Source organism: Peromyscus eremicus, chromosome 6, assembly GCF_949786415.1.
Source record: "Peromyscus eremicus chromosome 6, PerEre_H2_v1, whole genome shotgun sequence".
In the NCBI taxonomy this organism is placed as follows: Eukaryota; Metazoa; Chordata; class Mammalia; order Rodentia; family Cricetidae; genus Peromyscus; species Peromyscus eremicus.
Window position 1 is genome coordinate 93,076,919 of NC_081421.1, and position 24,784 is coordinate 93,101,702.

A 24,784-nucleotide genomic window follows, 5' to 3' on the forward strand; every position below is an offset into this window, starting at 1 on the left:
CTACAGAGAGAAGTATTTATATTATCAGCCTACTTCCTCCTCCTCCTCCTCCCCCTCCTCCTCCTCCCTCCCCTTCTTCCTCTCCTGTCCCTCCTCCATCATTTCTTTATATTCCGGCTCTACAAGATGATACCAGAATTAGCTGGTGTTTTCCTCATCCGAGACCTCATCCAATCAGCTATTTGTCTAGGAACCCTTTGTAAAACGTCAATTAGAAGCCAGGAGCCAGTTGTTGGATTTGCCCCTGCTGTTGGGGTGTCACTCATTGAGACCCTCCCATCCTCAACCCTAGTGCAAAGCTTCAGAATTGCTGGTCAAGCCAGGACCCAGCACGGGGGAGGCAGAGGCAGGCAGTCTCTGTGAATTAGGGGGTAGCCTGGTCTACACAGGAAGCTCCAGGTCCCTGTCTCAAAAAACCCAGATGAAGCAAAAGAAAACAAACAAAAAATTCATAATTGCCTGTCAATTTTGGTCCAAAGTGGGCCCCCCTGAAACGGCAGTGCTGGTGACAAGGCTCTAAACAGAAGGACTTTGGTGGGGTACACAGAAGTGTTGTTGTTGAGTGAACAGGTAGGTTTCTGATTACCAGGAACCTCCCTCAACCCCCCAACCCCCCAACAAAGATTAACTACCTTGGTAAGGGCATCTAATTTCTGGTCAAACCACACAGCCTGTACCAGATCAAAGACCCCACCCTGCTGACTTTTGTGAAATTCTCTGGCTTCTCTGCTGTTTCGCTCTTCTCTCCCCCCCACCCCCACCCCCAGAGATACCTTTGGCAGTTTAATCCCAATAAAACTTTCTTTCTGCTCATGGAGTAGTCCACCACTGAGAATCTCCCGAGACTGGCCTCACCATTCACATTCTTCCTGGACACACATATACGGACATTCCGATTTCACGTTCTCAGCAGTTCTTAATTTTGCTCCCCAAATGACTAACTCTTCTAGTAAGGGTCTTGTCCCATCAGAGTTCATGCCTGCTTGTGTCTTTTTCTTGATTCTACTGTTTGTCCTTTTGTTACTACTTGAAAGTCGAGATCACCAAATGTGGCTCATTGCCTTTTTTTTTTTTTTTTGTAATACCTAAAGCTTTATTGGAACATGGCTCAGTCCATTTGTTCATGCATTTTAAAAAATGTGTATTCTTTAAAATAGTGTGTGTGTGTGTGTGTGTGTGTGTGTGTTTGCGCGCGCGCGCGTGCATGCATGTGATGTGCAGAGGCTAGGGGGAAGCCTCAGGTTTTGGTCCCTGCCTTCCCCCTTGTTTTAAACGTGGTCTTTTGCTTGTTTTCTGTTATATTTACCAAGCTAGCTGGCCAAACAGCTTCTGGAGATTCTCTTGTCTGCCTCCATCGGCCCTGAAAAGCTCTAGGAACACAGACAGGTGCTCCACCTCATCCAGATGGGTGCTGTACTGCATCCTGATGTTCCTGGATCCTTAAGATTCAAACCCATCTTCACACTTATGCAGCAAGCACATTACCCACTGAGCCATCTCCCTGGCCCTGTCATGTATTTTCTATGGCTGCAGCTGCACTGGTCCAGTAGATTGAACAGATATAGACCACTCAAGGAAAGAATGTTTTATTCTGATTCTTGTTCTTTGGGGTTTCAGCCCACGTTTGCTTGGGCCCACGTACTTGAGAATATCATAATGTTTGTGGTGGAGGAGATCCTCCACCTTGTAGTGGACAGGAAGCAGTGAGTGGGAAAAAGACTCGGAGAGCAGGAGGCAGGGGTGAGGATGGGTGGAGGTGGGGCAGAGGCAAGAGACACTGAGAGATTCCACTTCTAGTGACTCACTTCCCCCATCCAGGACCCGTCTCGTGAAGTTTCCATAACCTCCCAAAACAGCGCTGTCACCTGAGGCCAAGTGAATAACATCTGAGCCCATGGAAGATAGTTTACAATATGTCCATAAACTACAATATCTATAATTTTGTCTTTTCTATATTTTAGTATAAACTTATCAGTTTCTATAAAACTCAATTGGGATGTGCTGAACATATAAAACAATATTGAGAGAGGTGACATTCTAAATTAATTGTAGAATTAATAATTAATATTAATAATTGTACACAGGTTCTTTCATTTCTCTCAGCAAGATCTTAACATTTTCAGCTAAGGTCACAAATTTGCCTGTTAAGTTTTTTTCTAAATTTCTTTTTTTTTTTTTTTAATTTCTGGTAAAGATGGACTTTGAAAACTATTTAACTGTTTGCTACTAGAATTCAAAAAGACTTTTTGTTTTTATTTTTAAAATTTTAAGGGTCTCTGTGTATAGTTCTTACTGTTCTGGAACTTACTATGTAGAGTAGGCTGGCCTCAAACATGCAGATATCCACCTGCCTCTGCCCCAAGTGCTGGGATTAGAGGCTTGCGCCATTATGCCCAGCTCAGAAAGATAACTGACCTGTGTCTAGCTTCTTTGCTCAAGTTGCTTAATATTTTGTAGGTCCTTTGGATAGTTCTAGACCACTGTTACTCATCTTTACACGAACTTGGTCTTTCTTCTTCCCTCCTTTTTCTTTTCCTTACCCATGATCATCCCTAGACCGTCCATTTCAGAATTGAAGTGTTTGGAATAGACCGTCACCTAGTCTCTCTCTCTCTCTCTCTCTCTCTCTCTCTCTCTCTCTCTCTCTCTCTCTCTCTCTCTCTCTCTTGAGACAGGATTTCTCTGTGTAACAGCTCTGGCTATCATGGAACTCACTCTAGACCAAGCTGGCCTTGAAACTCACAAAGATCTGCCTGCCTCTGCCTCCCGAGTGCTGGGATTAAAGGCGTGTGCCACCACCTACCGGCTACCTTGCTCTGTAGTGCTATTTTGTTTATCCTCTAACAAACAAAGCTTGCCTGAAGATCAGAGGGCAGAGCTAGCCATTAGAGGTCAGCCTGTGGTGGCACACACCTTTAGTCCTAGAATTTGGGAAGATCAGGAGTTCAAGGCCAGTCTGGGCTATGTGAGATTGAATCTAATTTAAAGAGAAACAGAGCCAGGTGGTGGTGGAGGCTCACACGTTTAATCCCCAGCACTAGGGAGGTGGAGACAGGATCTCTCCCTTTAGGCCTGAGGATTTGATAGAGGTAAGAAATCTCTCTGGTTGCTGGCTCCTTTACTGATCCTTGAGCATTTACCCCGATATCTGGCTCCGGGTTTTTATTATTAGGATCAATTAGGATTCGTGCTACATTGCTTGTTTCTAATCTTAGCTATAAAGTATGAACTGCTCATCAAGTATAGTATTAACTAGATTTCTTGGATTTTTTTCAAATCACATTTTTATCTGTTTTGTGCTGATCACAGATTCATGGCAATTCCCCTGTCTCAGCCTTCTGAGGCCTTGTCTTAGTGAATTTCAGTAGGAGTTAGAAGCCTTCCCCACTTTCAGGATGTGAAAGAATCCTTGTAAGCTTCTAATACCTTCTGGTTTCATTTTCTATATGAAAACCATCCATTGGCTGTCTCCCTGGTTGGCCTAATAACCATTTATCAAATAATTCACATTTCCCCATTAATTGACAATGCCAGTTTTATCACGCAATAAATTCCCATATTTGGATTTAATCCTGTTGATCTGTCCATTGCCATAATGATAAATTAATAGACCAATAGAGAGGAATAAAGTCTTTTCATGCTGGACCGTATGATTAACACAGGGCATTTTTGCATTTGTTTTTGTTTTTCCATTGTACCTAAAATGCACTGTGTTTTCCTCCCCTGGTTCTCACACAGTTCTTGTTAAACTGATTTCTAGGCATTTTGGTGTCTTTGTACGGGATCTTTGTTCCTGCTGTAGTAAATAAGTATTTTTTTTTTTAAATAAACCCATGGATGTGCAGATTTCAGAATACTAGCTGATCCCACGCCACCTACATGAGTTCTTTTATTGCACACGGGGACTTCCCAGGCACTTATCCTGCCTTCCCAGGTCTATAATCATACCCTCTGCAGAGCAGCAATTAGCTCCCGATTTCCGATTTCCAAACCTCTAATTTCTTTTGCTTTTCTGACACTAAATGGTTTTACAACACCAATAAATTGCAAGTGTTTTCAAAGCAAATGTAGTCTGAAGTTTCATCAGGGTTTCTAAAAGCTAAGAGCAAACACAGACTTAATGCTCTTTTATTCCTTTGATCTAAACATTATTTGTAATTTTATGCATGTGGCTTTGCTAACGTGAGTGTGTGTGTGAGTGTGTGTGTGTGTGTGTGTGTGTGTGTGATTCACTAATCCTGTGCTGATAAAGGACAACAAGAATAACTCATCTTACCCTGAAAGGGACACAGAGAAACACGTAAAGTTTGGATCTCTAACGAGTGGCCTCCTTAGGCTCACACCGAGCTAGGAAGGGAAAACATGCCATATCACGTGTCCTGGAGGCACCGCCTCCTCCTCTGCCTCGGAAGCCAGCCCCAGCCTTTCACCTTCAAGTGCAGACCTTGCCAATACTAACTTTCCAGATGAGACAGGCGGCCTTGCAGTCCACTGAAAATGCCCGTCACTAACTGGGCCAGAGGTGCGTTAGTCCACAGCCTGAGGTTTCTTCCACATGTCTGCATTTCATCGCCACTAGCAAAACCACTCCAACTTGCAGAAAGGAGTCTGGAGGGCCGCCCAGAAAGATGTATGGACATCTGTATGTGGATTTCACCCAAGCAAACAACACAGTGTCAAGCAGGAGGCCAGAACTAGAAATTGAGTGGGAGGTGAGAGTGTGGCGGAGAATCCCAAGCCTTTTAGATTTCAAATGCATAGGAGACTCAAAATGAAGTACTGTGCTAAGCACCAAAGGAAAAAAGATAGTTTTGCGCATTATCTTTCCTAGTACTTTTTCATTGCTCATCAAAGCCCATGCACAGGTGCCCATGCCTTCTTGAAATTCAGCCACTGCTCTAAAGGGTGGGTTATACCTTACGCGATCGCCACAAGCAGAGGAAACAATTGATGTAGTCAAAAGAGGTATTTAGAAAATGTTCTTTGGCTCTATGGCCACACTTCTCATGTTTTGTAGCTTTTAAGGCTTGGCACAGGCTCTTCCACGATAAATATGATAATGTCCATCTTAAACAAACGCTTGCTTGTGTAGGAAAAGGAAATGGTGCCCTCAAGCCTATTTTTGTCTCCCTTGCTTTGTCCAAAGAAGGCTAGTCAATCAATACTTCTGTCTGCACTTGGAAAGTTAGCATTGGCAAGGTCTGAGCTGCAGGGTGAAAAGGTTGGGGCTGGCTTCAGAGGTAGAAGAGGTGGTGGCTCCAGGTCATGTGCTCATGAGATATTTTTCCCCTTCTAGCTTGCTGTGAGCCTAAGGAGTCCATTTACCAGGTTGTCTGATCTAGCCTTGATTGCATACACTGGGTTAGGGAACCCAATATAGACACTGCTGCTTGGTTGAATGCCTGTTTTTCTACATGTTCATCGTATGGGCTCAGCCTTTTTCTGATCAATTTTCTTGTCTATAAAATGATGCCTACAGCACCGATACTCTGTGAGGCCCCAGTGGGCTAGTACATGTCAGAGGCTTAGAAAAGGAACGGACCAGGAGGGAGAGCCCCACAAATGTACTGTTTTTCAGCAGCACCATATAAATTTCCCATGGAATCATGGCCGTCATCCCAGTTACAGAAAGAGGACAGTTGATTGGACTCTGTTTAAATGGAAACCTTAAAAAATTTCATTCTCAGGGCTGGGGGTGGGGAAGTGGAGATGGCTTAGTTTACAGGAAAGAGCTTGCCTTGTAAGTAAGAGGGCTGGGTTCCCTGGAATTTGTGCAAAAATGATGTTGTGTTGGCACACTCTTGTAATCCCAGCACGGGAGAGACAGAGACAGTGCCTAACTGGTGAGCTCCAAGCCAACAGGACTCTGTCTCTAAGAGATCGATGGTGTTTCTCAGTGTAATCTCAGAGGGTGTTCTCTGGCCTCCCCATGCTCACTTGCACACGCATGCTGGAATGTTGACTAGCCATCCGTGCAAATATGTATTTTTTAAAAACTTCACTGGAATAGGAACCATCACATGACTGCTATATAATAAGAGGAGGTCTTTTTGTGACACTTCTATTTTACACCTACATATTTTGTGGGTCCCAAGCAGAAGTTTCATCAACACTGTATGGGTTGCTCAAGACAATGTCTTGTTTTACTTAAATTATTGTTCCTCAGGGATTTTTTTTTTAGGAGTACTTATTCATTGTAAATATATATTTTCCAAAGGAATGGCAATACAAACTCAACAAGCTTTCTTTAGCACGCCAGAGCGCCCTGCCATGGCCTTGGCCTTTTCCAAGGGGCAAATGTGGGCCGCTGATGCCAGCACCGCCTCGCCGCCACCCGGTAAGGACTTAGAAGCTGCCTGCCGCAGGCCAGGGTGAGGAGGACCCTGAGAGGAGCTCACCCAGGGTGTTCAGAAGGACCTGTGCTGGGTTCACTCAAAGACAAGCGTGGAGCCCGCTTGACCTTCCCCTTCCAGGCCTCGTTCTTGCTTTTAAAAAAATATAATCAGCTTTTTAAGCCTTAATGTACAACTCTGTAAAATTCTAATACATTTAATCTGAATACATGAATTTTTTATTTACTTTTATTTCATTTGCATTGGTGTTTTGCCTGCATTTATGTCTGTATTAGGGTGTCGGATCTCCTGGAACTGGAGTTACAGACAGTTGTGAGCTGCCATGCAGGTGCCGGGAATTGAACCTGGGTCCTCTGGAAGAGCAGCCAGTGCGCTTAACCACTGAGGCATCACTCCAGCCCCTACACTGAATTTTTTAAAGCATTATTTTGTGGGTGTTTTGCCTTGATGTATGTATGTGCACCACATGTGTGCTTGGTGCTGGTCCAGGTCAGAGGTGTGTGTGTGTATGTTGGGTCTCCTGGGACTGGAGTTACAGATGGTTATGAGACACCATATGAATCCAGGTCCTCTGCAAGAAGAACAAGTGCTCTTAACCTCTGAGACATCTTTCCAGACCCCCAGGGCTATTTCTTATGGCATAGTCTTGAACAATAAAAACTAACAATGTTGGTTGTAGTGAAAAAGTGAATGTTGATGATTTCTCCTTAATGATAACAAAGAACTGGGGAAGGAAAAATGCACGTTAGCCACTTCATAAAAACCATTCATTTGGTAACAGTGTATATATTTGTTTTCACTGTCTCTAAAGAATTATCATATTTTATTGTGTGTATGTGTGTGCATGTGCACTATGGTATACAGATAGAAGCTGGGGGATGATCTTCAGGAGTGGGTTCTCTCCTCACATCATGTGGGTCCTGGGCATGAAACTCAGGGCACCAGGCTTTGTGGCAAGTACCTTGAAGTGGGCCACCTCGCCAGCCCAGCACTGATGTTTGAAGACTACGTGTACTCTTACTGTTTCCTGCTTTCCTCCGTATCTAGCCATTGGCTATTATATGTATTAAACAGTCCCTCTCTGCCCCTGATTGTGAGCGACACTCTGAATCTCCCTTTTATTTTTCACAGTGTACAGTGGAGGAACAGACAGCATCAAGCACCAAATGCCTTTTGTACATAAGCTCTTACCTTGGAGGAACGGGGAGCCTGGGACACAGTGTACCTGCATTTGGACTCTGAGTATAGTTGAAGGAATTCAAACTATAGACACACAGGAAAGACCCTGAAAGCAGAACACACATACACTAGGCTATTGTTTCTTAAATGTGTTGCAGCCATCTTCCTTGGGGAGCCAGTAAAGAAGCCACGGCCGTTTTCCCAAATCAGGAAGGAATTAGGATGTATTACCCAGACTTGGAAAACAGGTGGCCTGCACATGGAAAGAACAGGTGTGTCATCTGAGGATGACTTGGGTTCTCTTTCTTTCCAAACCCCCAAATTTGACACCATAAATCATAGGATTGGCATTAAAATGATTTGAAGGTTATTTGAAGATGATTTATTGTAGGAGCTTGAGATTTTTCACCCAGCTTTGAAAATATTTTTTAAGATCTCACACTCCATTTTCTCAGACAGATAAAATTTACCATCAAGTGGCTTCATTTTTTTCTTTGCTTTTTTTTTTTTTTTTTTTTTTTTTGCTTTCCTTTTTAAATTAAAGTGCGTCTGAACTGCCTGGACCAAGTGGTTTTAGTACAACTTCTGACTTTTTCTGTCAGTGAAAGTACTCAAGGATTCTGACAACATTAAAAAACCTCCACGTGGGTGATTTGAACGGGAACCTGGGGCCTTGTGTTTGCTGTCCCCTTCTTAGCCTCTGAGGCAGACTGTTAACTGCTGTGAGCAGGGGCCACACCCAGGGGGTTCAAATAAGTGCAGAAAGCCTCAATGACACTGAACAGGTTCCTGAGAAAATACTCCTGGTCCTCTCCACTAAGAGACGCCTGCAAAGGGGCATACGTCCTACCTTTTCAGAGGAAGTAGCGTCAGGGTAAGTAAGTTACACTATCTGTCTGGGACCCTACAGGTTGCTACACCAGGTGATCTGGGGGAAGAGCAGGTCCTTAACACTTACCATTGGTGTTGGCAAAGAGCTGGACCTCTTCCAGGGTGTCCAGCTGCTTCTCAGGACAGCTGGATACACAGAGGGCCGCAGGACCAAGCCACCTACCCTCGACGTCCAGACCGCAGGCATTCATAAAGAACACATGTCTATAGAAGGAGGAAACAAAGGCCCGTCTCAGGCCACCGAGACTCATTGGTTTAACTGTGGGCTCTGGAAATGTATCGTGTACCATCACAAGGGGGAATGACGAAGACAAACTTTTGTAGCCAAATGCATCCGAATAACCGAACATTTATCACACCGACTGGAGGTATCTTGGGAACCGTACTCAAACGGGAACAAGCCTCTCCTTTTCTAGGGTCTGCATCTGAGAAGTGAGGGGATCTAGCAGGAGTTACCCGAGAAGTCACGGAGGAAGAGAAGGGTCGATCAAACTGTTTATGATGTGCTTCAGACGTAATGGAGACTGCTCTAAAGTGTTCAACTCTATTTCAGAGGACAGTGGAGCTCAGGGAGGTGACAAGTGGGAAGGAGGGGCTGAAGTTGGGGATTTAAGGCAGCATAAGAGCCAGCATAAGTAGCCTGCAGCTACTCAGCCCCAAAGTAGGCTGTCGCCATCAGTGGGTCACGTGCTGTCAGGGGCAACTCGCCCCCGACCCCCAACCCAAGGCTGATACAGGCTGCCAAAGCCACAGGAAGGCAGGGGAAGAGCCCTGGGGGGCTGACTGTGAGGGGAGCACCTGGCAAAGGGGTCTAGAAGCCTCTCCCCCTCCACTGGGGATGGGAGGAAGGACGGTTGTGCGAGGAAACCGTGGGACATATTTCCCGGGGTGAACGACACACACAGGACTTTATTTTGTTTAGAAATTTAAAATTCTGTTAAAATATACATCCAGTTTGCCTCCTTAATCATTTCCAGCACACAGTTCAGGGCACTAAAGTGCCCAGACGGATCTGTGCAACCGACCCCATCACCAGCCTGTGGAAACAGTTCCAATAGACAAGCTCCTCATCACCGCCCACCCCCACCCCCAGCCCAGGAAACCGCCAATTCACTCCCTTCCGCACCCCAAGCAGAATGCAGAATGCACACTACCTGTCTGATTCTGAGACCTTGTCATGGGAACACTGAACATCTGCTAAGCTTTAGTTCATGCTGAGTCTCAGGGGAGCGTTAAAACACCCTGGAAAGATAGGTATAATTACCAGTTTAAAAAGACGAAAACTGCCGGGCGGTGGTGGCGCACGCCTTTAATCCCAGCACTCACGAGGCAGAGGTAGGAGGATCTCTGTGAGTTCAAGGTCAGCCTGGGCTACAGAGAGATTTCCAGGAAAGGAGCAAAGCTACACAGAGAAACCCTGTCTCGAAAAAACAAAAAACAAAACAACAAAAAAACCAAAAAAACAAAACAACAACAACAAAAATAATAAATAAAAAGACAAAAACTGGCCTCAGAGAGGCTAAGGACTCTGCCCCCAGGTCACCGAGCTGAGAAATAGTGGAGGCTGACTGTGAACCTGGGACTGGCTGATTCTACAGCTGCCTGCTCCCTGACCGGCATGCGCAGCCTCCTTTTCAGACAGGAAAGGTTGCCACGCTCTTAAATAAAGGCAAGGTTTTGAAATACAGCCCCAGCCCCTCTGTAGATTGGAGACCTAAGTCACAAGACTTACTTTTTGAGAGTCATGTCCTGCCCTGAGAGGGGGGCCCCTTCCACTGGGGAGTTCCTCTTGCCACACACATTGCCGAAGCTGTCATAGCCGAAGAGGAGTCTTCCCACTGCTCCAGCCACCACCGAATAGCCCATGATGAACACCTGGCAAAACCCAGGGGCATGTGATGACTGCCTGGCCAGGGAGAAAACCACGGCCCCCCACATCCCCGAAGATGAAGGTGTGAAACACAAGAGCAAGGATGCCCCGGAAGGACAAACATGGTATGTACTCACTCATAAGTGGATTCTAGATATAAAGCAAAGAACAATCAGACTGCAGCCCACAGAACCAGGGAGGCTATATAGCAGGGCAGACCCTAGGATGACTGTGGCTTATAATAAGTTTTGGTTTTACTCAATTACTGGGCAAGCCTCAATGAAACATTTCACTATTAGGATAATAATTTATACTGTATCAAGCTGATAATAGAAAAATAAATAAATAAAAAAGAAGAAGAAGAAAGAAAGAAAGAAAGAAAGAAAGAAAGAAAGAAAGAAAGAAAAACAAAACACATTGCACAGACTAAGTAGGTTGTATTTACCAATCATTCCCTCCTTCCCCTCCCCCTCTGGAATACAGGGTTTCTTGTATCCCAGAATGGCCTTGAACTCTCTATGTAGCCAAAGATGAATAAAAACTTTCTTGATCAAACAAAAACAAACAAACAAAAACAAACAAACAAAAAAAAAGAACAAGGATGCTCTACAGCTCCACAGCCCTTCCCTCCCTCAGCAATTCCACCCACCCAGGTAAGGTCCAGCTTTGTGAAGCTGGTGTAGCAGATGAGCAGGAGGGCGGGTCCTAAAGCTCTCAGACTCTGCTCTGCTCTCTCCTCCTCTTTCTCTTCTTCAAGAGGCCGTCACTTTGTGATTTTTCAGCCAAACTTGACTGGGATAATTTCATTTCATCCTTTCAGCACGTCTGGGTTATCTAAGTGCATCAAGTGCACATAATATTTTCCTGTGTGTGTATGTGTGGGGGTGGGTGTGTGTGCACGTGTGGGTGCACATGTGTGCACGTATGCATACGTGGAGGTCAGAGGACAACTTTGGCTGTTGCTCTGCAGGCAGCATCCACATTGGTTTTTTGAGACACAGTCTCTGCTGGCTTTGAAACTCACCAAGTAGGTTAGGCTGGCTAGCCAGTGAGCCCCAACCATTTGTCTGTCTTCATCTGTCTCCTCCTCCGATCAAATTCAGGTCCTCTTGCCTGCAATGCCAACACTTACTGTCTGAGCTATCAGGTGTCCCATCTTTCCTTAAAAACGTGCTTTTCATACGACTTACAGGGAACTCTATCAAGGCTACACAGTCGATACGTATCAACGCACAAGTCTGAAGGAGTATTTGGGTTACTTGCTTAAAATTCACAAAATAGAGAACTTATGAGGAAAAAAAAAACGATTTCAGAATTGTTTGGCAAGGGCATCTTGCTGTCAACCGGTGTTTTTTGTTATTTTTTTTGTCATTGTTATTGTTATTTTATAAATCCACTTTTATAGTGAATGTGAAACATTTGAAACTTCAGTCCAACCCACAGACTCGTACACACCTGTCTGTCCACTGCCGAGATGTCTTCTCATAACACAAACCTGGGATGAGGGTAAGTCTCCTGATCTACTACACACAGAAGGCCATCTAAAAGAATGTGGTGCTAGCAAGCTTGTTCAGGGACAGAGGCTGCAGGATACTATCCACTAACAGGGGTGGCCATACCATACTCCAAAGACACCCTGCCTTAAAGTCAGTGAACTTCGGAGGCTCTCTGCATTCATTGTCAGTTTTGAAATAAAAGTAATAAGCTGAGCAGGTGGTGTACACCTGAAACCCCACCTCTCAGGAGGCAGAGGGTGGAGGATCAGGGGGAATTCAAGACCAGCCTTGGTGACAAAATGGGTTCAAGGCCAGCCCCGGGCTACAGGAGACCCTGTCTCAAAAAGACAAAACAAGAGTATGAAATATTGGAGTGCTCAGTGGATACTACAGACTTTACTAGAGGACACAAAGACGAACAAACCTAGTGCCAACCCTTGAAATTCACTCCCCAGGATCATTATTATTGATGGCACTGCCCTGGGCTGGCATTGGACAAAGAGGCTTAGGGGAAGACACAGCCCCCAAAGGAACAGGACTTCTCAACTGCAGACCGTGTGAGGGAGGAGACCCTTGTCCCTTCCCAAGTTCCTCCTCAGTTTAGCTACTGAGAGTTTTAGGATATATCGGTCACCTTTGCTAATAGTCAAGGTCATCCTTTCTTCTCTTCAAGGCAGGGCACTAAAGGGTGATTCTGTGTGCCTAAATGGCCTTGGCATGTCCGTCTTCTGTCCTGGCTTAGGATGGGAGTCCTGATGTCATCTGCACTTGTGTGTGTCTGCTTTTGCCTACCTTACCAGAGACTTATCTAATAACACGATAGTTTCTCTGCGCCCCGACTTCCTGTGCGATGCCTCTCTTGGGAAGTTCACGGGGAGGAGAGGGATTTGGGTTTTCTTGGGTTCCCCTCATACCACTGTGAACCATCACTACAATTTTAATTCCACGTGAGGTAAGGTGGTGAGCAGTGTAACAGGGCCCTTGAAAAACGGACCTCAGGGAACTAAACTTTTCCTAGGGGGTCCCAGGCACTCCCTCTCACGGGAGGAGGGATTCCACATGTATCAGGAAGAGGTAGCAAACAGTACTGATATCTATTCACACAGCTCAATCGGAACAGGAATATTTCCTGGCTTTGTTTTCCTCATTTGTAAGACTCCAACAGAAAAGATGGAGAAAAACTAACAACTTTTTGGCCTCTAGTTCTGCCCCAAACTGTAAATGAACGCACTTCCCTTCTCCAGCTCCTGTGGCCTGGTTTTCTTTTGTTAAGGTAAGGCTGGTGAGCTCCGGGCCTCAGAGCCCAGACTCCAGGATCAGCAGTCTAGGAAGTGTGTATGTTAGTGTGCCATGACTTCAAATGAAGTCGTTCCAAGCTGGGTCTGGGGAATGGGAGTCTGGAAAGATAACTAGGAAAGGGTGATGTGGGAGAGGACAGTGGAGGGTAAGGAGAGGCAGGGATCACTCAGAGCTTCAGGCTTGCTTTCTGTTCGTGTATTTAAGACAAGCATCAGCACAGGCTGGTGCTCTTTCTGTTTGCAGGGGACCAGGCCTGCTTACAAGTCTGGTATTCTCAACTGAGCTGCTTTGTCAAGCCCTGGCTGAGGGCAGCAACATCAATAACAATCTTGCCCTACACTTGGTCAGTTGGTCTATGATGTGATGACAGGACCCAGCAGTGGAACAGTGAATGAACACACACACACACACACACACACACACACACACACACACACACACACACACACATACACAGAGTTTGTTCTGCTTCGGATAGGTATCTGTAGCTAAAGATTTTGCAGAAGAGGAAAGAAGCTAGTCAGCTAAGAGAGAACTCTTACGACTAGATGTAGTAAAGAGAATCTGGGCATATGGAAACCTTTAGATTTATCCTACAAACAAAGTGTGCTTTTTCTGCAGTTTCCAGCTCACTGCATGCAATGTCTCAGCCAGCTCATAATTCTTCAGGCCATGAAGGGCCATCTATGATCTTCTCCCTAGGCAGCTGCCCGCCTGGGAGTTTGAGTGGTGGAGGGCCGGGGAGGACCATTAAATGACATTAACAGCCCAAGGTCAAAGTTGTGGAGTCCTCAGGAGGGACAGCTGCTCCCTACATTTACAGAGCAGCACAAGTGGAGGAGAACAGACCGTGGATAGGGGAGGTATAAGACTTAGTAGGTACACAGACTTCTTTGGGCTCCTTGAGGAGAGGTCCAAGGGCCTCAGCTAGAGCAGCAGCAGCAAACACCTCCAGGCCCAGCCTTCCCCTGTGTTTCTAACCAAGTCTATCTACGTAAAACCAGTTGGAAAATTAAAAACTGAATACATGCCTTCTTTACTTGGGTAGAACAAGTGTGGTATTTTAGGGTGAGTTCAAATAAAGTCTTTTCAATGAAGGTAATTACTACTAGGTAGATATAGGGCACTGTGAGTTAACCATTTACTATGCAGCACATAGCATGCCCCAACTGGCATGGGTGACTTCCTTAGCACAGCCTTTGAAAAGGGTGACTGAGGCTCTAGGACTAAGAATCAAGATTCAGCTCCAAGAGACTCTCAGGATTGACTCAACAGGGTCTGATGGGGTCTACCACCAATCATGTATACCACCAATCAAGTATGTAAGGAGAGGGTTTGCAGCAAGTTGCTAAACACAGTAGGCCAAGGAGGTGCACATGTGTACATGTGTCTCTGTATGCACCCAGTTAAAAAGCAATCTCTAGACATGTGTACGTGTGTCTCTGTATGCACCCAGTTAAAAAGCAATCTCTAGACATGTGTACATGTGTCTCTGTATGCACCCAGTTAAAAAGCAATCTCTAGGCTTTTGTTGAGGAGTATTTGACTGAGGGGTGGCTGTAAGAGGACTTCCACTCTGAGAGCTTGGATAGCAAAGGAATTCACCTCACCCTTACGAAAGGAAAGACACAAACGGATTCTCCATTTCCTAACGGGGACCCGACAAATCTCGGTCTACTGCAAGAACTCAGCCTCCTCAGGGAGCTGAGGAGATTGTGAAATCCCAGAAGAAGAATTTCCTAACTCAGGCTCATTCTGGGCCAATGTCCTTGCAGCATAAACTTTAAACAATTCACATTTAAGACACATTTGTGTCTGGACACACACAGCGGGGGCCTTGTGCCTGCCAAGCGGCCGTACTTACCAAACCAGTCCAAAAGAGAAAGAACAGAGCTAGCCACGCCGTATCTGTGCATTTCCTATAAATCTGGGGTCGCCACTCTCTCTGTCTGGGTGTTCTCTCTTCAGAAACCTTCCAGGAAAAATAAATAAATAAATAAATAAAAATGGAGAGTTGAGAAAAGAAAGAGAAAACAGGTGAAATCAACCGAACCCAAACCTATCCAAAGGCTGCTTAAAGTAACTCAACTTTGTCACCCGACTCTTTCTCCTGGGGGAGACCTGTCTCTGCAGGGTGGATGTGAAGTCCTCTGGGTGCCTAGTTCTTACTGGAGGTAAGAGCACCCTCCTCCCCCTAGTCCCTTGCGTCTTCCTGACCTGGGCCCAACACACTCCGGGCCAGGTGTCCTTAAAGGAGCGGTGTCGCGGAGCAGATGGCTTGATCGCCAAGGGACATGGGAGGCGGAAGCGTCCTGCCTGTGCAGGTGCCCGCAGAGGCCGCTTCCCTCAGGGCCCAGGTTGTCGCCCTTACCAAGTACTCGGCGCCCAGGCACTGCATGGTACACTCGGTAGCGAGGTCAGGGATTGGCAGCCGTGGTGGCCGCCGTGCACACGGGACAGAGGTGCAGCGGCCGGCCCAGGTGGCCCAGGCAGGGCGGGCAGGGCGCAGCGCCGCCTAGCGGCCGGGGGCGCTAATCCCCTAGGCCCGCCCTCTCCGCTGTGGCTTTGGCCTGGGAGCTGGGGTGCCACCCACGCAGTCCCCGGCTCCCAGGAAGTGCACCTGACTACTGTGCGCCAGCGGCGGGCTGTCGGCGCCTGGAGTAGGAAGTAAGGCCCCAGGGATCACTCCCGAGGGAGGGCGGGGAGCTGGCAGGGGTGTGTCACACACAGGTAACTGGCGCTTTCGGTGTGCAGAATCCTGCCCTGAGAGTTTCACCAGTTTTTCCTGGTGCAAGCATCAAGTTGCAAGCTGTTGTTTATTGTCCTTGAGCGACCGACCAAGGGAGACTGAGGCATGGGACAGAAGTGGTGCTCAGGGAGACACACGCTGTCAAGGGGTTCCGTGTCTGCCGTTCCAGCTACCATTTCTACAAGGCTGCATCCTCTCGCCCACAGAGTACCTTTCAGAAACTTGAGTCTCAGGAACTCAACAAGGACAAAGCCCCTAGAGACCAAGGACTGACTTAATCTCTTTGTGTGTGTGTGTGTGTGTATGTGTGTGTGTGTGTGTGTGTGTGTGTATGTGTGTGTGTCGGGGTGTGTGTGTGGTGGGGGCGGGGGAAGAGGGGGCGCTGGCTCACTTCTCTCCTCCTGTGCATCATCACCTGACTTTACAGTGGGCATCCTTTGAAGCACACCGGGTGTGTACGTCCCAGGTGACAACAGTTTTCTCTTCAACAATCAGGTTTGGGTACGAAAGCACTGCTGAGGTGAAGAATTAAAAAACAACTGCAGAGGACCCTCTTTCTGGGTCCGCTTTCCCCGCTCCTGCTCACCTGCTCGCCCCTCCACGCCCTCAGGCTGCTAGCTCACTGCTTCTCCCCAAGGGGTAGAAACTGGATTGAAGCAATAGAAAGGGGAGCGAGTACAGTTCGAACAGCGCATGTGCTAATGGATGTGAGGCCATCCACCGAAGCCTGATCGACCTACCGGGGCTCACCCACACTCTTTAAGAAAATTGACTCTTCCTCCTGCCCAGAAGCCATCAATTGTCAATAGTTCCTCAACTGGGGCTAGGGAGTCTTTCTGCCGTCCAGATGGCAGTTGGCTGGTTTGTTCTTGTGCAGGTTAGGAGCAGGCAACCACAACCACTCTGAGTTCCTAAGTGCAGTGGTCCTGCCATATTTCAGGAGATATTATTTTGCCCTGGTCCTTCCTGACCCCTGGCTCTTACAGTCTTCTTGACTCCTCTTCTGGAATGTTCCCTGAGCCTTGTGGGAGTAGTTAGGAGGAAGAGTTGGGGGTTTTGCATGTATGTATAAAAATCTAAATAATTCAAATATTATATTAAAAAACCAGGGGGTGGGTACAGGGGAATGAATGGCAGTTAATGGCTCTCTGGTGTGTGGGGGTGGAATTCCTTCTAGGCTAATCAACCTCCTAACTCTCAGGATCTTCCTGAATGCATGCTTCTCAGAGCCAGCAGCTGGAACTCCAGGGGACCCTGAATTCACTACCCCTGCCCCCAGCACTCCCCAAGTAGACAGTGTATAATTATAGAAAGACCACAGTTGAACCATAGCATCCAAAACAAATTAGGACTAGAACAGATGGACAGAGAGGTTTAAATACACACAATATGTATATTTGTATTTACAGAGTTGAGTATGGTAGTAACGATGAAGCTGGAAAAAAATGATGAAACCAGAGCAGAAAGTTCTATTAGGCATGGAGAATATAGCAGTTGGAATGAATGCTTATTGGCACTATATAGTAACAGTGTGGAATAAGCAGTAGGAGGGACGTAGCTGAAGATGAGCCAGTGATTGGAGGAGCTGCAGTATTTGTGTTATAATCACCTCCCATACACATGAATGGCCTACGGATGTATGAATGACCTGAGGATATTTCCTACTTTCGTTCACCAAGTAATTACACCTGTCTCTTAGACGTCTCTTACTCAAGTTTTTGATGGTACACACCAATCTTGAGAAACTATTTTCTTCTTCCTAAGTGTATACTGAGAGTTCTAACAGAAAGCTTGAGAAAGTGGTTTCCGCGACCTAGTCCTGAGGGGCGTTAGATCTGGAGATGCTCACCAGAGAAAACACCCTGTGGCAGACACATCTAATTTTGGCACATCTAATGCAATTATTAACACTGGAAAGTGCTACTGAAGGACAGGTTCAGCGTCCTTTCTTATGAAATATGCAAAGTGTTAGAGTGTGAGAAATAATCTCCAAGGCACTTGGAGACCCCTCCTTCCCTATGTCTTCCCCATTGATTAACCCCATCTATAATTTCCTAAACAGACAAAGAACCCACATTGAAGGAAAACTTAAAATACAAATGACCCTGAAAGAGGACTCATGACTAACAATGCCATCACTAGCTATGATTGTCCATTCCCAGACCCTATTCCAATCAGAGGCCTTGGTGGAGAGGAAGAACAGGGTTTGTGAAGATGGGAAGCGGCACAGAGGACAGGACTGAGACCTACCGGTCCAACGTCAGCTTTTGCTGACTTCAGGCCAGTACTTTCCTTGTCCAGTTGGATAAATGTCATGGCTGGCAGAATCCGTTCATTTACTCTGAAATGTGAGATGACGTTTGCATTTCATGATGGCTATTGAAAACCAAGCATACCATCTGCTTTTGTTTCTTACCAAATATCTCATATAAATCTCAGTAATCTTAATATATGCAGATGTTTCTAGAAAAACAACACACATTTTATTTCCTAAAGCTTTCTTGCATTTGGTTATGTTTTGGTGAGCTTTTTATTGCCGTGATAAACACCCACACAAACATCAAGTTAGCGTAGGAAAGATTTATTGGGACTTATGGTTTTAGAGGCTTCAATCCATCATGGCTGGAGGGTTTATTGAGCAGAAGAGCTGGCTATGCTGGCCAGAGAGCGAAGAGAAAGAGTCAAGGCTTTCTCCTCCTCCCCTTTTGTTCCACCTGAGCCCCCAGCCTTTGGCTGGAGAAGTCCACATTAATAGTGGGTTCTCCCTCTTAGTTAATCCTTTCTGGAAGCACCCTCCCAGACACGCCCAGAGGCGTGCTTTCCACTCGACCGCGGTGGGAAGGTTAACTGTCACAGCTTACCTGCGCCCATTCTCCTCTTCCATCCCAGAGCTGACCCGCCCATTTGGAGGAATCCTGTAGAACTGCAGAGTCGGGAAAACCACTAACCACTCCCACAAATTGGCTCTGACTTAAAGTTTCTTATGTGGAGATCGTCTGAGGAGACATTTGCTGAATTATCTTGAAGTTTGCGATCCAATAACATTTTTCTGTTCTTTGTGAAGTGAAGCCCCAAAAGGAAACTGAGCGAAGGGGGTAGAGGCGCATGTTGGTGTAGACAGAGAAAGAGTAACTAACTGTTGTGGACGTGAAAACCTAGGTACCAGCTGGAGGGCATGAGTCGGGTTCCCTTCTCTCTGGAACTCTTGTAAAATGAGAATGGAAAGTCAGTCAGGCTCCCCATTTTCCCCAGCTCTGCAAACCTGTGATTTAAAAACACATGGTATTTGTGTGAAAAACTAAATGCCCAAAGCAAGTAAATCATCAGCAAAAGAGAAAAAAGTGGGGGAGGGGTGATCAATTAATGCCTGGTCTTTGAAGAAAAAAAATCTAGAAACGAAGACAGACGAGAGAGAGAGAGAGAGAGAGAGAGAGAGAGAGAGAGAGAGAGAGAGAGAGAGAGAGAGAGAGAGAGAGAGAGAGAGACTATGCACAATATCTTATTATCTGGAAGATTTAGGTAGATTCTAACCACAGCGACAGCAGTACCATTTCTCTACTTTGCTTTTTCTACAATGTTATTTTCCTTTAGCTCTATAATCCATATAATTCCTTAGACCATATCTATGTTGTTTTTTTTAAATTTTTTAAATTTTTATTTTGCCATATCTATGTTTTACATGAGCTATATCATAGCATGAGTAAGAGTTTTTTCATAGACTAGCATCCACTATCTTCTGAGAGCCTTGAAAAACTGTCAGTGAGAGCTAATGTAATTACCACTTCCTAACAGCAGATGGCACTATAAGCCAGTGACTGTGTTAAAAAAAAACAAAGGTAAGATTTTTTTTAATGGATTCTGAGCTAGATATCTTCTCTTATCTATATTTCTGTTATTTACATATTAAATATTAATAACTCAAAAAATTGAGGTCGCTTTTATACTATATAGATGTTTACTTCAATGCTGTATGCTCTGTCAAAAGCTATTATAGATGTAACTTCTTATAAATTCTTTAAGTTGTCTAGCATATTGAATATATTATGACACTCAGCACTATTTGGGATTAGTTAAGGGATGCCTTACTTCATTGTCTAGGAGGATATGAGTTTAGGCAAATTCAACCTTGAAGCCAGACTCTAGCACATGCCAGCTGTGTTTAACATGGCCTTCATCAGCTTGTTTCTTGGTCCCTAAAATGGCCAACTTAGATGAGTCTCATGTAACACGAAATCTAAATGGTCTTATAATAAAAAACTGGAGCCAGATATTGAGGTAAATGCTGAAAGATCAGAGAGAAAAAGGAACAAGCCACTGCCACGTCTCACCTCGCCAACTCCACGAATCCTCTGACTGAATGTCTCTGAGTCCTCAGCTGAAAGGGGTCCAGCTGAAAAGCCTTTAGCTGAAGGGGCTTCAGTTCATGTCTCCTCACGCCTTATGTACCTTTCTCCGCCCAGCCAAATTACTTCCTTCCTAGCGCTGGGATTAAAGGCGTGTGACTCCCAAATACTGGGATTAAAGGTGTGTGCCACCACTGCCTGGCCTCTATGTTTAATCTAGTGGCTTGTTCTGTTCTCTGTTCTTCAGGCAAAGTTTATTAGGATACACGGTATATCACCACAGTCTCATTCTACATCCACTGTGTAAGTGGGCCCTAAGCAAGTTCATCAGCTTCCTGCTGGGGTTGAGTACTTTTTGAAAGATTTGGTTAACTAATATCAAACAAACGCCTTTAATTTATAGTAAATGGGAAAGTGTGTCTATGCTGTTTAGTGAATTAGCTTGTTCACTGGTGGGAAGCTGTGTTCATATGAATCTTTTTGGGGGGCACACAGACCCCAAAGGGCCTGTTCTTCTTTTTTTTTTTTTTTTTTTTTTTGGTTTTTCGAGACAGGGTTTCTCTGTGTAGCTTTGCGCCTTTCCTGGGACTCACTTGGTAGCCCAGGCTGGCCTCGAACTCACAGAGATCCGCCTGGCTCTGCCTCCCGAGTGCTGGGATTAAAGGCGTGCACCACCACCGCCCGGCCTGTTCTTCATTTTTAATGCTGTGGCTTCAGGGCAGAGCCTTCTTGAATGACATTAAATAGGCATTTTCCAGGGCTACTCAGACTTACCTGTGTGAAAATTCTGATCTAAAACAGCTTCCTATAAATTGTGCTTGAGGTTGTATTAGTTGGCTCAGTCCTGCAGGGCTTGTAAAGTGGTGGATTTTAGCTATTGGGTCGTGGAAAAAGAAACCTGTAGAGAGGCGTTCTCCTGTCCTTTCTGCTTCCCAGCCTGTCCGACAGCTTCCTTTTGCAGTAGATTCCACCTCCATTGCCAGGGAGGAAGTGCATCTGTGCCATGCGGAATAGTGAGAGTCCCAGGCTGGTGAGCAGCCATTCCAGATAACTGAAGTCTAGGAACTGAATTGTGTCCCTCCCTGAAATTCACACTTAGACATCCCAGTCCCTAGCACCTCAGCATTTGGAGAAAAGTTTTTTGTTTTTGTTTTTTGAGACAGGGCTTCTCTGTGGAGCTCCGGAACTCACTCTAGACCAGGCTGGCCTCGAACTGACAGAGATCCACCTGCCTCTGCCTCCTGAGTGCTGGGATTAAAGGTGTGCGCAACCATGCCTGGCTGAGCTATTTCATTTTTTGAGTATTTATTTTTACCTCATATATAAAGTATTTTGCCTGTATGTATGTGTATGCACCGTGTGCATGCCTGGTGCCCTTGAGGATCAGAAGAAGGGGTCAGATGCTCTGGAACTGGAATTACAGATGATTGTGAGCCACCAAGTGGGTGTTGATAAATGACCTTGGGTCCTCTGGATGAGAAACAAATTCTTTTAACCACACAACCATCTCTCTTGTCTCCTCAGAACCATTTCTAAATAAGGACACTCTCTCCCCTTCTGTGAACTGAGACAATTAATGGACTCCCCACCCTAACCCTTTCTTCATATTTTGATGATTTGTAGATTTGTTTTTAAAAGCTTGTAGCTAGAAATTTAAAAACACACCAAGATATCGAAAGATCTCCTAAATATAAACAACACAAAACCAGACTAGTTTCTCTGCCTCTTAGCATTGCACACAAAGATGTTAGAATGAAACCTCACGCCTTTTCTCTATGACTGATTTGTAGTCTATTTTGGGGGCAGTTGCTTTCCCCCGTTACTTTCAGCTCCTCCTGGATACTGTAACGGCCCTTTGTGCTGAGGCTTTGGTGGGCCCCTCTGAACTGGTGGAGGACAGCGGACTGTAAGTCTGGCAGTGAACAACGGCAGAGCTAGGGTGCAGGTCATGATCCCACTGACTGATCGGATAGACAGACAGACTCTTCCTTCATTTGGCATAGGCTGGCTTTAGGGAGGCTGTAGGAGCCTCCACACGGCCTTTGCTGCCAGGACTGCTGTAGCCTGCGGATCATCTGCAAATGCAGAAGCATCACAGAGAGCAAGGAAGGGTTGCATTCTGCCAGGCCAAGCGAGTGCTCCGGGTGGAAGTCTTGGGGAGGAGTCCCCCCCTTAGCCTCACACTCAGCACTAGCTGGCACCTGACAGCCGGTCTCCGGAGGCGGGCTGGGCCCAGGTGAGACAGGAAAGGAAGCCAGGCATCCTGGAACGCTGACCCCAGGCTCCTGATTTCACTCACTGAAGTCCCCCAGCCCTGCTCCGTGGACTTTGACCCAGTTCTTCCTCCAAATACTTAACAATTTAACCCAGAAGATGGAGCCAGATAACTTTAAGCAAAGCACACGGGCCTCATATCCTAAGTAGTTATTTACCAGATAAAGTAAGTGGTTGGTGAACTCTGCCCTCGGCCTCCTGGGTAAAGCTGCTGCTAATTGTTTGATTAACGAGAGCTGAGCCGAGATTTCCCGGCAACACTACATAAAAGTCATCCTGTGTTATGTCTGAGAGTGTTTTCTCTAGGAAAACGGGATCCAAAGTGAAACCACGGTAGGAGTGACGGAAGAGAGAACCGATGTGTAGAAATGAAATTCTACAAGTTCTGGGAAGAAGAAGCCCCCACCGGGCCCGGAAAGATGAGCCTTGTCAAAGTGTGACTTCTTTCAAATTTAATTTATCGGCTTCCAACTAAATCAAATGGGGCATTCTGTCAGGTAAAAACCTTGGCAAAAGCATCTTGAACTGCTTCTAAGTGTGTTTAAGCAAAGCCTCGTTGTTTTTTCTTCTTGTTTTGATGCTGGGGATTGAACCCACGGCTTCAGACACCCTAAGTGTTTGCTCAGCCCCTGAGCTCAACCTGTTGTGTGAATAATCAAACTTGAAGGGAATATTAGGTCAGCAATTCTGTCAGAGGTATAATGAGGACAAGGTAGAGTTCGGGGGAGCCGATTCAGGGGCCTCGAGATACTGTAAATCACACATGCAAGATTCAGAATGTGTTAGAAAGTGAAAGGATATGAAATTCATTATTGTTAGAGCAAATTTTCACATAAAGACATAAATAGAATAAATTAATAGCAAACAGTAAATTAAATAATTTGTAGACAACAACTGTAAACAAAGAGAGTCACTACACATTTCCAGTTCAAATCAGAGTCCCCAAAGCATTACTCATTCAAAGAAAAGCATCATGGCTATAAATAGTAATGTCTGTTAAGTTCCTAGAAGATCATGGCCGAGCTTCCCAAGGACGTGAAGCCTCCCAGGAAACACATGATTATGGGACATAAATTTACAGGGACATAAATACATCTGAATTCAAAATTAAGTAAGATATTGTATTTTCTGTAAGTATTTCAAAAATTCTTGTATCTTTATTCTAAAGTATGATTTCAAAAGCTGGGGGGAAGACAGAAAAATGAGCAATAGACGTACCTGTCCACTTCACAAAAGACACATGAACTTGTAGAAGCTGTAAGCACTGAAGCGCCCAATCCCAGGTCTGTTCGCTTTGTTTTGGAGATGGGATCTTGCTAGGTTGCTCAGGCTGGCCTCAGTGTGAGATCTCCCTGCCTCAGTGGGCAAGCAGCTGAGATCCCAGGTGTTCCCCACTGCACCCTGGCTTCAACTCCAGATGTTAAATGACGATCACAGGGACAGCACACCCATCGACACAAACACTTTAACCGTGACATTTCCAACCAAGGTGATCCAAATGTTGGAGACAGTGTGAGGAAGAGGCATGCGAAGTCTGGAAGGGACTGTTTCGTTTCTCTTACAAACAATGTGCATCTCCACAACTTCCTCTCTCCCCTCATAGACCAGTAGGAAGCAGTTCACCTCTACAGAATGGAATATCTGCTCTGTTCTTTACTGGTTTCATGAAATTAGACCATTAATTAGCTCTCTGGTCCTCAGTTTTCTTATCTATAAATTGATATAATAGTACCCAATGCTTTGCTGAGGGAGTGAAATGGCAGACTTACTGCTGATATACACCAAGTGTTCAGGAGATGTTTTTCTTACTTTCCCATTCTAACCTAAGTTTTCTAATTATAATTGTTTAACTTACAATTAATTTATAATTTAACTTATAACTTTTATGTGTAAAATTGTAAGTTACAAATAGAAATATAAAGTATTTCTATATTATTTATGTTATATATAAAGCTATAAATAAACATAAAATATAAGTTAGCTTATGATTCTTATAAACTGCTTCACATCATTTTGGAATGTGACTATGGATAAATGAATACATAGTGTGAGTGGGCATGAAGTCCACCCCGGCTGAGGAGCTATTGGCATTTGTTAGCTTAGGGGAGAGGAAGGGTCAGTTTGGAAGTTGGCTGCACTACAGGACAGGCCGCACACCAAAGAGTGTTTGGACAACACAGACTGGACCCGACGGGTTTAGAGAGTCAGAGTGAGAGACAGAATGTGAAGTCGAGTGGTTAGGGGAGCAGGAGGGGTTCTGGGGGAGCTGGGGGAGAGAGGAGATATCATCCAATACATCCAAATTCTCAAAGAATTAATACAAATATTAT

The 24,784-nt window shown here is 45.4% G+C and overlaps 1 protein-coding gene across 1 annotated transcript in view; it reads right to left on the reverse strand.

The window, feature by feature from the left end:
• The window catches only part of Slc44a3 (solute carrier family 44 member 3), a 73,944-nt gene extending 58,373 nt beyond the window's left edge, over positions 1–15,571 (reverse strand). Inside the window, exons 1-5 of the mRNA XM_059264994.1 lie at positions 15,460–15,571; positions 14,953–15,060; positions 10,156–10,298; positions 8,491–8,627; positions 7,545–7,638 (exon numbers count right to left, since the gene is read on the reverse strand). Of these exons, the coding sequence (XP_059120977.1) occupies positions 7,545–7,638; positions 8,491–8,627; positions 10,156–10,298; positions 14,953–15,060; positions 15,460–15,486 (509 nt within the window). The 5' untranslated portion in view covers positions 15,487–15,571. The remainder of the gene's footprint in view (positions 1–7,544; positions 7,639–8,490; positions 8,628–10,155; positions 10,299–14,952; positions 15,061–15,459) is intronic.
• Positions 15,572–24,784: the final 9,213 nt, after the last annotated feature.